Source organism: Penicillium samsonianum (genome assembly GCF_028829775.1).
Source record: "Penicillium samsonianum strain IBT 33392 chromosome Unknown utg000009l_segment0_segment0, whole genome shotgun sequence".
Classification (NCBI taxonomy): domain Eukaryota; kingdom Fungi; phylum Ascomycota; class Eurotiomycetes; order Eurotiales; family Aspergillaceae; genus Penicillium; species Penicillium samsonianum.
In genome coordinates, this window is record NW_026643267.1 from 128,177 (window position 1) to 143,051 (window position 14,875).

General features: G+C 47.3%; 5 protein-coding genes across 5 annotated transcripts; 2 read left to right on the forward strand and 3 right to left on the reverse strand.

Moving 5' to 3' along the window:
* Positions 1–496: 496 nt before the first annotated feature.
* N7471_013121 (uncharacterized protein) lies at positions 497–3,398 on the reverse strand (the record flags this gene model as incomplete). Its single annotated transcript, XM_057285840.1, has 3 exons — positions 497–1,082; positions 1,133–3,013; positions 3,064–3,398. 3 exons carry the CDS (start codon positions 3,396–3,398, stop codon positions 497–499), a joined length of 2,802 nt encoding a protein of 933 aa, XP_057129165.1.
* Positions 3,399–6,232: 2,834 nt separating this feature from the next.
* Positions 6,233–6,709, forward strand: N7471_013122 (ankyrin repeat domain-containing protein; the record flags this gene model as incomplete). The annotated part of the gene is made up of 2 exons (XM_057285841.1): positions 6,233–6,410; positions 6,444–6,709. The coding sequence occupies 2 exons, from the start codon at positions 6,233–6,235 to the stop codon at positions 6,707–6,709; spliced, it is 444 nt and encodes a 147-aa protein (XP_057129166.1).
* A 1,754-nt stretch (positions 6,710–8,463) lies between these two features.
* Positions 8,464–10,530, reverse strand: N7471_013123 (uncharacterized protein; the record flags this gene model as incomplete). The annotated part of the gene is made up of 1 exon (XM_057285842.1): positions 8,464–10,530. One exon carries the CDS (start codon positions 10,528–10,530, stop codon positions 8,464–8,466), a length of 2,067 nt encoding a protein of 688 aa, XP_057129167.1.
* Positions 10,531–11,682: 1,152 nt separating this feature from the next.
* N7471_013124 (uncharacterized protein) lies at positions 11,683–12,066 on the reverse strand (the record flags this gene model as incomplete). The annotated part of the gene is made up of 1 exon (XM_057285843.1): positions 11,683–12,066. The coding sequence occupies one exon, from the start codon at positions 12,064–12,066 to the stop codon at positions 11,683–11,685; it is 384 nt and encodes a 127-aa protein (XP_057129168.1).
* A 779-nt stretch (positions 12,067–12,845) lies between these two features.
* Positions 12,846–13,307, forward strand: N7471_013125 (uncharacterized protein; the record flags this gene model as incomplete). Its single annotated transcript, XM_057285844.1, has 2 exons — positions 12,846–13,160; positions 13,182–13,307. 2 exons carry the CDS (start codon positions 12,846–12,848, stop codon positions 13,305–13,307), a joined length of 441 nt encoding a protein of 146 aa, XP_057129169.1.
* Positions 13,308–14,875: the final 1,568 nt, after the last annotated feature.

Consider the following 14,875-nt stretch of genomic DNA (forward strand, 5'->3'; position numbering starts at 1 on the left):
ACACCACAACGTGAAGTCTCTTTTCCCACATCTCGACCATCTATTCAGCCATCGCAACTCGAGCTGTTTTTTTTCTTTTCAGCGCCAGCTACTGATTGCCATAACGCCTCTTCGCCTTGCCCAAAATGACATCTACCACTAGGTCCGTGCCGGAGTTGGTGATGTCGCATGCTGCTTCACCTGTGAAACCGAGGTCCCGTTGAGGGTAACAGCATCGCATTGAAGAGCCATCGAAAGTTAAAGTACAAAGAGATGACTGCTCGTGGTAGATCATTTGTCAAGATCTAAAGGCCATTTGTGGAAAACCCAGATAGTTACATTCCGGGCTCAACACCCTCACAATTAATATACAGAGCACCGCTCCCGACTTCATTATGTACATGAACGCGACTTCATCAAAATTCCAAGCTCCTATACCCGTGGAACACACGGCTCTCAACCTCGACAGACGCTGGTATCAGAGAGCATGGTGATCCACTTCCGCCCCAATAGAACTTCAATTGTTCTCCGGGTTCTTGGGATCATATTTCCAGCGGCGGTGGTTCTCCTTAACCCACCACTTGGCGACATGAGCCGCCTCGCTGAGCCACTTTACAGCCTCAGGTCCATGCTCCTTCCGCACGACGTCGATCAAAAACAGGAGTTGGTGATCTTCCTGAGGATTAAGCTCGAATGGATCGGCGAGGACATCGGTGAATCGCCACTTAGCGTCGGGTTTAAGAGGCACGACCAAGCGGTACGGCTGCGCAGCAGCTCGCATGCAGAACCATGTTCCGCCAGGGTTCATCGTGGAGAAATGCCATTCTTGCTTGCCGTTGTGCTCGGGGATAAGTTCGCGTATCATCGACTGGCCCTCGTACATAGGGAGCAGATCTCTAATGATCTTATTCGACTGCTCGTCAATAGAGGAGGTTTCGACGAGGAGATCGAGGATCGTGGGGAGAATTTGGGTGGAAAGGACAGCATTATTGACTTCGATCTGGGGAAGCTTAGGGTGCGAGAAGAATAGCGGCACGTGGAAATTGCCGACGTGGGGGGAATGCCAGGCGGTTATACCACCGTCGTTTGGAAGGGATAGACCGCTAGATTAAGTTAGAGGCTGGAGGGACTGCGAGATATAGGTAGAACTTACTGGTCACCAGTCATCACAAGAAGGGTCTCGTCGGCAATGCCGGCATCATCGAGAAGCTTTAAGATATCGGCTATCCACTCATCCTGGTAGGCTATGGTATTTAGGTATCGATTCAACCTCTCGTTCCGTTCAGTCGACAAATCCCCCATCATCTCGTTATAATCACCAGGGATATAATACGGAGTGTGTGTATTATGTGTTAGATGGCTAAGGAAGAGGCGAGTGTTGTTCTTCTTGGCATCATCAATGACATCCCGGAGATATTTTTTCAGTACCTTATCCTCATGGCCATGTTCCTCTTCCTCTTCTGTCTCTTCTGGGATATATTTTTTACCATCTGCATCGATTGTTCTCTTTGCCATGATATCTTTGTATCCAAGAGTAGGATGAAGCATGTAATGTTTATCCCAGTCGTCGGAGTGTGACTGCATCCACATAGTGTGCCACGGCCAGGAAGTCCAGTCATCTGTCTGACTGGTGCCGTCTGCCTGACTGCTGATGTTTGGCTGGTGGTTTAATGCATCGAGTATGTGCGGCAAGCAAGGCTGATAAATATCGTGCAGGTATTCAAGGTTGGCCTCGACAGCCATAGGATTCACTCCACACACAGTGCCCGTAATACTCTTCAGGGTGTAGGTCCCGGACGTGTAAGCGTTGCGCGCACTGATGCCTCCATAGGGCTTCGGATGATCATCCCCGTCCTTACGGAAACCGGTCTCAAATCCGGTTAAACGCTCGGCGGTAGGGGTGAGCTTAGAGAGCCTGTCCTGAACCTCCTCGGGGATGCCGCCCGGGTAAGAGTCATTGATGTGCTTCATGATGTAAGAGTTTGAACGGAAGGGCCAGACGTCCTGTCGAGTGCTCTCTAGCTTAATAAGAATGACATGCTTAATCTTCACACTTCCGTTGTGGAGAGCTTCACGTATAGGCTCCAAGATATCGTTCTGGAGGTTTGGCATGTGCAGAGGATCCTTCATCGGGTTGTAGTGTTCATACACATAGTCAGACTTGTCGTGCTTATTGATACGGAAGGGAGACCAATCCGGGAAGCCCTCTGACGAATTGTACGAAGGTAGCCAGTCAAATGTGGGAAAGGAGTCCAAAGCTGTGTGGCCTTCCAGCCAGCTGAAATCAGTCGGTAAAAAGGTGGCATTTCCATTAGTGGCATTTCCAGCGGCACTTTCTGGGGCGGTTTCTGGGGTGGTTTTTGGAGCACTTTCTGGAGTGCTTTTTGGGGGACTTGCTGGAGTACTTTCCGGGGTGCTTGCTGGAGGAGCACTTTCCGGGGTACTGTCAGGAGAGGCACTTCCACTCGCCGGCGTGGGACGTTCATGAGTGGGCGAATATTCGTGGCTGCCGAACGGCGCGAGAGACGGGGAGCTAGAGAGATAACTGAGATCCGCACCGTGTGGACGAATGCATCTGAGGAAAACTATGATTAGGCCGAATGATATGACGATAACGCGCTTCAGCAACGACCGCCTATTCTTCTGCTCGGGTGGAGCTTGGGGTGTATCCAATTGCGATACGGAGTCGGTGTCGTTGTGATTCTCGTCATAGTCCTCAATTTCAATCTGCTGATAGGTCTCTGGATCTGACGCGACTTTTCGTGGAAGCCATCGGCGGAAAGGGAAGAGCAAAAGCGAACCCCAAATCCCCAGGAAAGTTTCGGTGGATTGGAATAGACACGGCGTAGCAAAGTACGCGCCAATCATAATCAACGTGTCAACGAGAAGAGCGACAGTCAACATAGACAGAACAGTCCAGGTAGCGAGATTGGGATTGTCCTCATGAGAACTTTCCGATTTCCCCCAGGGAATCTCCGCGCCTGTATGTACGTAAAAGGAGATATTGGCGGAGGTCATCGACGAGATATATAGACTGGGATGTGATTAGCGACTGCTTCTCTATGAGTCCGGACGACAGCTCACCTGAATAAAAGAGTTACAACGGCGGCTACGTTCTGACCGACCCGCGATTCAAACGAACGGGTCAGGTAGCACGCGACCAAAATAAGCAGAATGTCCACCAGGAAGAAGGTGGGGCCCCAGGGAATGAGGGACGGCACCGCGAGCGACGTGAGATGGACGCAAAGATGGAAGCATTTTGACAGTATGAGAGAGATGAAAGTGATAGAAAAGAAATATGTTCGAGAACTGTCAAGGTAGAGCTGAGGAGATCTGGCGACTTTAAGGGCGAAGATGGCCGATTCCTCCAGCTGCCTACGGAGGGAGACATCTCCGGGGTGATGCAATGGAGATTTCATGGCAGCAACAACACCCTCTGAAGGGAAGACGGGGAAATTGAGGACGGAGTCATAAGCTGATAAGGGAGAGAAAGATTATAACAAGCTAAAAGTGGAAAATAGAAAATCCAGGGGTCCAACAATAGGGCGGGGCATAATCTTACACGTTCATGCACTTTAACGCCCGGCTCTTTGCCTTTCAAAAACTCTTGGCAGAAAGTGTCCACGTGCGGGATTACCCTGAAGGGTAAGACCTTGGGAGGTAATTGTGACTAAGCACTCACCTACACCCTTTCCCGGTGTAGGTGAGCCCACACCTATTAACAAACCCATACCTGTTAACAAAAAAATCAACATTTCAATTTTAAACCTATTTTTCAGCCACCATACCATCTGGATCTACATATCTAAATAGCTCACTATTAACATCAAGATAATCTCTATCCCCTGATGCCTCTTCTTTTTCTTTGAGAGCCTGATTCGCGCGATGCCAGTAGTCTCGAATCCTTGCGTTCCCAGCCTCATGCCGAATATCCAATTTAGATTCCTTCGTACATCGCCGATACACCTTCGAATTGCCTGCAATTGATGATAATGGACTCTTAGCAGCACCTTTTACCATGCGCTTAGATTTTTTGATAGGAATTTTGTGGCTTTGCATCCTTTTTATCGTTTGTTTTGCAAGTGCTAGGTCTTGGATAGCCTGCTTACCACCACGAATTGCACGGTCTATATGCTTTTGAAGCTTTGGAAGGTCTGGTTCATCGTTCTCGAGTATCAATTGAACCTTATTCTCAACCTTTGAGAATCTTTGATCTGAATTAGGCGGCGAATTCGTTGCCGAACTGGGAAATTCACGGTCTGGTGACGGCGTATGACCATATATCTCAAGGACTGGTTCATCTTCCCAGCCAGGATCAATTTGATCACAAACAATATGTAAATCATAAGGCCAAAGACCTGTATCTCGAAATGATGATTTAATAGTCTGTGCCTTAAAGGTGTCTTTGCGAACTGTTTTGATCATTCGAAGAAAATGTCGTTTATCATCAACATCTCCACCCCATCGTACAATCTCATTGTTCTTTTTTCGGAATTTTTGTTTAAGAACTGAGAATGGCTTGCCATCAAGAGGCTGGCATCGATGTGTTAACTTTGGTATAAACCACCAAGGTATAATGTTGAAGCTTTGGCAAATATGTTCGAATTCCGGGGTTCCATGAGACCCATGATTATCCATAACCAAAATCCTAGGTCTGCCTTTAGCGACTCGCTTTTTAGTGGCATAATGGAAATCTAATAGCCATTGAATAGCAGTTTTATCATCCGTCCAGCCTTTAGCAGTTGGTTTAATAACCCTATAGTTGGTAGGATCATCATCGCCATCGAACCAATCTTCCATTTGTTCGGAACCACGCATTAAAAACCATGGATGCATAACCCAGCCATCGGCAGAGATGCATTCAATGCCGGTAATATTCTGGCCTATTCCACCGGTCGCAATAGTCTCATATTTACGGGTGGAAGCAACATTTTCCTTGGTTCCAATACCAAGCTGAAAGCCAGTCTCATCCCAGTTGTATAGTTCATGGGCCTGGATTTTATTCTTTTTAAGAAACTGGCCAAAAACCTGGTACCAATGAACTAAATCACTATGTAATTCAGCTTCAATCCTTGCTTTTTCCATTGGTTTTTGTGTGCGTAGAGTAATATGGGGTGGTAGGCGTTGAATGAATTGATAGCCGTACATTTTGCCAACCTGCCGGTCGGAACCACAATGTTGTAAAAGACGATTCGCAGCACCCTCAATATCGATAGCAGTTGGCGGTGTATATACTGAATTAAGGTGCTCAATCCAGCGAATAAGAGAGGCCTCTTGTGAGGAATTTAGGGCCTTTTTGGTAGCTGCACGGCCTTTTCCATTTGTTCTACCGTCCTTTCGGTTTCGAAGCTTCCACTTTGAGACGCCAAAATGAGAGGCTGCGGCCTGAATACTAGTAAATTGGCCTGATTTATAGGATTCGAGGGCATTTGAGAGAAGAATCTCTTCTTTTTCGGAGGAATTCGGCATGGTTTTGATGGTAAAAAATAGGTTTAAAATTGAAATGTTGATTTTTTTGTTAACAGGTATGGGTTTGTTAATAGGTGTGGGCTCACCTACACCGGGAAAGGGTGTAGGTGAGTGCTTAGTCACAATTAACCCCATACCGGTAGGGCAAACAAAACAAATAAAACAAACTAAACAAACAAACATGACGATCTCATATTAAACGCTCCTATATTCTCAACCTCATTTCTCAAACTGACACAATCTCATGAATAGTTACTCAGAAAGCATATTAGCTGTGGGCCTACGAGGAGAAAAATTGTTAATCAGTTTAAACGAAATTCTTATTGATGAATTTGCCATCCGGTGATGGTGGGCCTGGCACGATTATGGGAGATTATGTATCAAATCCACAATTTTATCAAGGTTTACTAGTCTAGACAGAATAGCCGTACAAACGAACACGTACACTTTACTACTCACGAAGGGACCAAAGCAACTAGCACGCATGCTGTCCTCTGGCTAATTAGGGGGTGAGCACTAAGACGGAAAGGGAAAGCCGAGATTTGCCAGGTGTGACATTTCTGCTATATGCTGTCTGAGAGCGACTTCTTTACTCTGTACTCAGTTGTAATATAGGGGCTACTTTCTAAGGTTAGGATCAATAGTGACCCTTCATTCTCATTTGATGAGCGGGAGCTTGGGAAATATCGTACATATAACCCCCTTCAAGCTGCTGTAAAAACATAGCTAGTATCCGTTGTCCGTGACCTCCTAGTGTATCGAAACTATCAAACGATTCATAAAAATGAGACGACCGACCGCTCATCACGTTATCAATCTTGAAGCGAGCGGATGTCAATTAGTTGGGAGATGGCGAAATGAGACGGACACCATTGCAGCATGCGAGCTTGGAAATATGGAGATTTTCAACCTTCTTCTAGAGCATGGGGCTGATGTTAATGCTCCTGCTGCCGACGATGGAGGTGCCACTGCTTTACAGATTGCAGCCATTTAAGGGTACATTGGCATTGCCCGGAGGCTGCTCGACCTTGGTGCAGATGTTAATCAAGAGCCCGCACCTGAAAATGGACGAACGGCTTTGATGGGTGCCGCAGAGCATGGTCGCATTGATATGTTACAAATGATTCTTGACGAAGGAGCACTGGTCGTAGGTGAATATGACGATTACTATTCCGAGGCTGTCGAGCTTGCAGAGGGTCAAGGCCATTATGCTGTCGCTAGACTCTTGAAATCATTCAAGGACTCGGCTGAATCGGCTTGATGTGTGCAGAGAGACTTTATCAGCGATGAAGGATGGCAATTTATGTTATACCTGTGTTTCATGGTCTCCAGGGCTGTTTGACTACTCAGATAATCATAGAATCAAAAGGTGGCAGTTCTGGCCAATGTCTCTGGAGTATGCAAAGCACCTACTTTGTATTATATTTGTCCACAACAAGTCATAGACACGGTAGGTTACTCTAGTGTGAAAGGATATAGCTATGCTAAAATTATTTGTTCCAGGCCCTCTCACTCTCTGTCATGTCGATATGGAGGCTCCGACTTAACTTCCAAGGTTTAGATCACCAATTACCGATGGTATGCCGATTAAAGAGATTGAAGGGAATGATGTATTGTAAATTGAAAAGCGGTTATCCTTTTAGGCACGCTGAACCAAAACCGTCAGATAGATAATTCGTCAGTGAGCATAAACGTGGACGCGACAAGATCAAGATTGCGCAACCTTGATGAGAAGGATGATTGCGGTATAGACATATTTGAGAAAGTGAGAAACGAGCAGCAATCCCCCGGGCCGGCGCGATTGCCACAATAAGCTTCGGCTGGGTTCCAACTTAGAATATAGGCGAGCTCCCCAGCATAGAAGTGGTTGCCTGTGTGTTTCCTTTGTTGACATCGACCTGTCTGCTATGCCAGACTGTTATCGTGCGCTTTCTTCAAAGCTGCCCTGTGATGAGTCAGTGTTGTTTGGCAATTTTTACATGATTGATGGACGTTTTGATGGCCAGTCTCTGATTTTTCCCCTTCCATAGTCTAGCAAGCGTCAAATTGAACAATCTTCCTTGGATTCTTGCATAGTTAGCTCATCGTTCTTAGCCCCAGGACAGACTACGGAACAAAGGACCACCATGGGCGCCAGGGGTCTTTTTGTCAAAAAGACAAAAACATACAACAGCATGTCTAAGGCCGTGGTCACCTAGCGCCCACGGTTCGGGCGTGGGTGGCTCGCCGCTCTATTCAGGGCACTTGGGGCCGATATTCACCCACCTGAATATTCCTCACCCGAATATTCAGCCCGTAAAACAAAAGGTACATTTCTTATCACGACCAAAAAACCTACAAGTACCCTTCTTTTCCCTCCGTTTTTATCTCTCCAGCCTCGCTTTGTCACTCCAATCTCGCTTTGTCACAAGTAAGATACGTACCAAGCATGACCTAACGTTAAAATATATGGCTAATATTGCAGATTTCAGGGAGCATAGCAATAATGAAAGCTAGCAGGTAGTGCTACCACGAACAGAATCTGGTTATAGCGATAAGTTGCTTATTTTCGACGAGTAAGTCTTAGCAGTAGGAGTAGAGAAGCAAATCGCTAAATCGTGCCTCTATCGCTATTTTTATTAGATTATATCTATAGGCCGTTATTCCGCCGGATATCAGAACTTATAGGGCGTTTTTCGAGTAGGTTATAAGTCGAATAGACGGTCGGATCGAATAAAGGCCTATAGTCGAGACGATTTAGGGGATATCCTCAGTTTTGACCTTGCTGAGGTAAAGAAAGCACAATGACGGAAAATGGTGCTCTCCTACCATATTCCTAAGCAAACAACATTGTCCTCCTCGGGAGTATGGATGAATCAAATCAGTTCCCAGAAATAGTTGAGATTTATTACTATATTAATGACCGAAATAGCACGGTTTGATAAACTGCTGTTCTCACAGGACTAAATGCAGCAGGCGTCAGAGGTTGACAATAAGGAAAATTCCAAGCTTGACGACCGTGATCGGCGGTGCAGTTTAACTCCAGGTGGTGTCAGCCAAGTCATCACGAGCCCGGTCACAGTTGGACTTTCCGGTATGAGTATAGCAAAGGCCTGCCACTCCAGCCGCCCAAATTGCCCCGCACTCCCACATGACGATAGCAAGGTCCCACAACTCCATAATCTTCTGCCCGTGGGGATAAGCCACTTCGGCAGCTAGAACAGCTCCCACGTATTCACTCTCAGCGGGTATGCTATCAGCCCCTCTCACGTAGGCGAGAACAGGGTCTACTAAAAGCTCAATGACGGCACGAGTTTCGGGCAATGGGTCAGAGGAAAGGACAGATTGGAGTCGTGCTTCGGCATTGGCGAGGGGACGCTCCCCACGCTCGACCTTGGTGCCGCTTGCTCGAAAGTGCTCCAACTCTGGCCTCCCATCCGGTATTGTGGCGGCGATTCCCGCGCCCTCTTTAAGGTCTGTTCTGCCGAGCAGTGTGATGGGTCGGTGTCGGCAGTTAGCGAGCTGCCACCAGTGCGTGAAGAGAATGCAGAGGGCTGCCGGGTTATAGGGATCGTTGTCCCGATACCATATCATAGAACCAAGAAACCGCGAGTAAACCTCGAGTAAGGGTTCCTCTTCCAAAGATCCCCGCGTCAAAGTAGGGATGATGTTGCTGACTTCTGCACACGCTATATCAGCTCCAAGATCAATCCAGTCATGCACAACGCAGCCAAGGCCGGCGATGGCAGCCATCTGTTCTCCGCCGCCTGCATCGTAATAGACATGACAGAACACGGCATCGGCTAGCTTGTAACGGGCAAGCCGAGCGAGATCGTCCCAAACAACTATACACGGGCTAGAGGGGATAGGGTGGGCATCCTCGATGATGGTCTTCTGGCGCAAGCATGCATAATCGCAGCCCTTGACGATCCGTATGTCGTTGATATGTGGGCCGGCGGAGACGGATTCTTCAGCAATAGCAGCTACCTCTGCAAATGCAGAGGAGAGACTGTCCGCCATCGCAGCACTTTTGATGCCTATAGAGTAATCCAGGACAAAAGCCGAGTCCATGATAGCCCACAAGCCAGAGATCGAACCACCGTAGACGCCCCGGTTATAGCCTAGCGCCATAGAGAAAATGCTGGTGTTAAGCAGAGGCCCCTCACAATCCTCTGCTGCGAGGAGATCCACAACGGCCCGGTCTAATGAGAGTGCCACGCCGCTCAGCTTGGGAGGGAGAGGCTTACGAGCGGAGCACCATGCCGGCAGGTGAGCCCTGCGGACTTCAGCGAACGGTAGGCGCTGTGTCTCTCCAGTCGTGATCACCTTATCACGCGCTGCCAAGAGAGCCGCAGCATCTGCTAGCAGCCCAGTTGCACAATCGACGGCGTCTGCAACGCGTGCATTACGCATCCAGGAGATGCTCATGGCTGCACCAATAACTCCGCTGGTTTGAATGGTGTCGTAACGACGCGCCAAGCTGACCGTCGTCACCAGCGTGTCGGTTTCAGGGAGGTATTGTTGAGAAAATTTACTTGACCCAGCCTTGACCGGACCTATGCCGTGAGTCTTGAGCAACCAGCAGGGGGCTCCAAGAGGGTAGCCCATGGTGGCCCCTTCTCCAATGACATGGGTGGTACCCCAGGTCGAAGAAAGACGGACGGTGGCATCAGGGTCCTCAGCCGAAGAATCGTCGGTCCGGTCAGCCCAGTGGGAAACGACAGGCAGGCAATCAAAAGCTGGTGAGCGACTGAGACCACCGCTGATGACGACCCCTGGTACGAGGTCTGACACGGGCAGGTCGGAATTCTTTCCTGCCCAAGGCAGTTTAATGTCCCTTGAATGGGCGAAGATCCTGTCGAGCTTGGCCTGGTACTCGCTAGCTGGCTTATTGTACGGCGTAATCCACTTATTGTGTCTAGCACCAGTCCTTCCGTGTCTCAATTCTGGAGGCGAGGACTTGGTTGTGTTGGCGATGAAGTCGGTTACGTCCCGACAGACCATTCGTTTACCAAAAGAAGGCTGTTGACCAGCTCGGGGGTCAACGAGCCCCCCATTAAGGGCCAGCTCAGAGAGCGCACTTGTCCGGGCGATGTAAGGCATCTTGTATTCAATGAGAACGTTTGAGCGATGTGGTTCAGAGGTAGAAAGAGGGTGAGATGCTGACCAACTACTGTCAGGCTCTTAGTGGGGACTTCTTGAATTAGATCATGGGATGACTGCTGTGCGCACTATAAGAAAAATCGTTGTAGATAGAAGGCCTCATAAAGAGTAGGTGCAAAGGGGCATGAAGGTTGTAAATATTGATGTCGTGTTGTATTGATCCGTTGATAATTCTGTTGGTTGTTCCTCCATTCCTATTCCATGGTCCTCTTATTTATATCCTGGTTGCACTACTCTGGGCGTACATACCTCTAGTCAATTAGTGAGTTATCAAAATACCGCAGAATTTTGGCCCCGATCTGCAAGCAATAGGCTTAAACCTTGCTCATCTCGTAACCTTGCTATTCGGTGCAACGATGTAGCTAGCGTATTCCATTAGGGGTGCGGTTGGTAAATAGGCTGCAATGCACTGCTGTCACTGACAAGTTGCAGATACGAGCTTAGGCATACTGAGTAGACTATGCCCTCCACAGTACATTTCCATGCAACCTCGGGTAGAATAGTGTAATCTGAAATGTCAACACATCTTTTCACCTTGACCGCTATTATTTTTCGCAAATCTGTCCACATAGTACTTCTTTACTTCTTCTAATCTATTAATTTGTTAACGCGTACACCTATCGTTATTGAGATGATAGATTTAAATTGCCAGTCCCGTCGATATTTGTACTTGCACGTCTTGGCGTCCTGCAACTGACATTCTCCGTTACCGCATTATCTTTCTTAAACAAATGGTCTGGTGCTTTAAAATGTATTTTAACCCCGAAAACTTCCCGATTTACAGCTAGTCCCAAAGCCTACTTCCCAAAGATGTGTGTATTTTCGATGATCCGTCTTAGCTAGGTTCCTATTGGCAATGTTAACTTTGCGTTGGTATGATAGTTGACACTCCAAACTATATCGCGCAGAACTTAATATTCGGCGTACTTTTTTGATCTTGTTCTTACACCACAAGTTTTGCATGCTCCCATCCACCCTTGATGAGCTGGTGATTACTCGATCCTGACTCGCCTCCATAATGTCCTGTGCCACCTGTGGCTTTCAACCATCATCGCCGAGGCAAAAGTGGGGATTTACTGAGACGTGGCCACTCTAATGAACGGAATCTAAGACAACATATTGATGCTTATATCCTCCAAAAGTCTTTTGTAAAGTATTGAGAACGGCGAGTCTAACTTTCTGGGCTGGGCCGTCTTGCGTTATCTCAGACAAGATTTCGCCTCGAGTGCTGAAGGAGGTCGTACCTTCTGTCACTCGTCTAGCGCGGCGCCGGATAGGCCGAACGATGAGAATGGACGGCGCCGCCAGTCTCAGCACCTCCTGGCCCATTGGCTCGACCCTGGTCTTGACTAGGACTGGCGAGAGTGCCAAGATTGAGGGGAGCGAGGACCAATCAGAAGCGAGCACTTCGCGTCTACCTGGGCCTGTCGGGAGAGGCCACTCGAGCATCATCACGGCCTCCTTATCTTGTGCCATTATCGCTTCCGTGACCCTTCCAAGTCACTCTGTATGTTAGGTGTGTCCGTTCTTCGAGATTACAGGGCATCCTTATCTCCAGCAGTATACAGCCTATGCCCTGGGAGTTCGGTGCACAGCGACTTGCCTGTGCGTCCGATTTTGCGCGACTCCAAAACAGCTTGATCTAAATGGGCCATGTGTTGCGATCGTTCTACATGTGCCCGTTGCCAATTACACAATCCCCCCACACATCGTGGCGGACATCTCCAGATTAGGGATACGTTATTTGTCACAAATTTTTTATTTTTAAAAGTACGTATTTGGCAAGGCAGAGCAAAAAGTTCAAAAATTTGAAATTATAAAATTTGACTTGATAGCTAGTCATCAATTTGTCCCTGAGCCGTGGGGCCAATTTCATCACCGGGGGTCTGATCCTCGCTTTCAATGGACACCATGCAGTGTTGGGTTGCCAGGCACTAGGTACATTCGCGCAGATACGGGTCAACCATGTATGCGCAGAGTCTGATGGGCTGATGGTCACCGCCTCGAAAACGGTCTCGCCAGACGCCTCGGACAGATCGGAACTGTGCAGAACAATCCAGCCCGCCACTGTTTGATTTTCAGACTTATTTGACGGTGCTCGGATGTCCATTCCAAGAAACACAGCGGCTGATCCTTTAGACGGCTGTGGTGGGTGGCCATCTGAAGCTAAAACACTTGGTGGACCTTTCACCTTTGTGCAATGGCTATTGATGGGTTGAAATAGGTCACATGACCCCACCCAGTGCAAGCCCACCATGACCGAGAACTCTATTATCTCCACCCTAATCTGGCGCCATGCGACAAGGGCAAGGCAGCGTGCGGGAATCAAGGTAGGCAGCGGTTTGCTGCTCAGCTCGGTCAACGTACGGAGACGCATGGATTCACTTTTGCTGCTTGACTATGTAGGCAAGGCGATAGTTCTGGCACGGGCCCACACTACTGCTGCAAGATTGGCCTCAGATGGCGAGGGGCTGCTTTACGGGCTCGCTTACCAGATTGTCGGTTCGGTGGATTGGTGGAGCCCAGATCGCATTTGGGAATTGGCCCCCGCCATCGATGCGAGCGATAAAGTATGCAATATAATACAGCAGGCAACCGGTTATGACGTGTTGTTTACTAGCCACTCTCGGTTAGGGGATGTGCTTGAGCAAGCATCGTGGGGCACTCAGTTAGGCCCCATTCAAGTTTTCCGATTTGACCTAGATTCATCCATATAAAACAAACCTTGACAAATTTGAATTTAACAGTCTAGACCGAATCCTTTGGTCGTAGATCTGATCTGATCGTTGTAATAGGCCGTGTACAGCTCTTTCACGAATTTGATGTAACCCGAGACGGTTGCTTGTTAACTTGTTAACAATGTCACATTCTTACCGTGAAGTCAAAGATAACTCTGCAATGTATTGGAGTTTAGACACTGGTAGGCGGGGTAACGTTCTATTCGGGATTTATCTTGAATCCGACTATCACTGCACGGATCCTGAAAATAAGCTTTTGTCAAACAAATCGTCATTTTTCCGAGTAGAGTAGATTGCCAGGGTGTCATTCATACTGATATCAGTCCACGGAATTTCCTCGTGGCCGATGATCTATCTCTCAAACTATACGACTTTACTGGGTCGGTTATTAGTGATATGCATGTATATATGGAGGAGGAAGATAGATATCGCTTAGCACCAGGGTCCCCTCGGTCTTTCAAAACCGATTTGTTTGCCTTAAGATATCTAATCTACAAAATTTCGAAGAGTACTCGGCCGTATGACGAGATTGAAAATGCTAAAGAGGTTGCTAGGCTGTATGCTAGCGAAATTTTCCCGAATATTAATGACTTTGAGTACCAAGATCTGATCTATAAGTCTTGGACTTCTGCGTATACAACTACGAATATGCTTCGGGAGGACTTCTATCGCATTAAAGAATCCGATTCTATATGCATCCGTCCTGCTTTACGCCAGTTCGGAAGTTCCCTTGCGATATCGATGTTTATGCTATTTGTTTTGGTTCTGTTATTTTTTGGGCTTCCTAGAAGCGGAATTTGAGATGATCGAACCGTGTTTACTATACACTCGCGGCTCCGGGTCATAAATTTATTTATTAGTAACTCTTTCATATAAATTTGGAAAGTTAGTATCGCCAGGACTGCCAATGTGCCGAATGATATATAGAAAAGTGTAGGTAAAAAATTACTAAACAGTACTGGACCTAAAACCTGGTTATATTTTTATTGCCACCATGTCAATAAAAAATGTCAAGATCTAAAACCTAATTTTACCTTTATCGCGACTATAAGGACTGATTAAAGTTCACTAAAAAGTACGGTGATCTATAGCTTCGTATAGCATGCTGATCCTTGCATAAGGTACAGTAGCATCAGCCCATTCAGTTGTCTGCGCGTGTCATATTGACTAGTGGCCTGGACAGGTACTAACAGTGCTACGTTGCTCAAGGCTTCCATATCATTCAAAGCTTAGCTTATGCAAAGCTATAGCAAGCCTAACAATAATAGTAGCAAACACGATGGAGAGTTCTATCTTGGTACTAATACGCTGGTAAGGCTTTTTAGAGAGTGAACCATTACTGCTTAATTGAGATGACATCTACGGCGTTACATAAAAATAATGTCGATCCCTGCCTGAAATCAAAAAGCCTAGAAGGGAGTTCACAGCAACTTCATATATGATGCTGATCTCTAAGACTTGTTATAGGATCTAGAAGATTAGGGGAAATATAATATCCAAAAATTGTATTGCTAAGGGCAGGTCTAGAGTATAGGAGGAAAGAACCT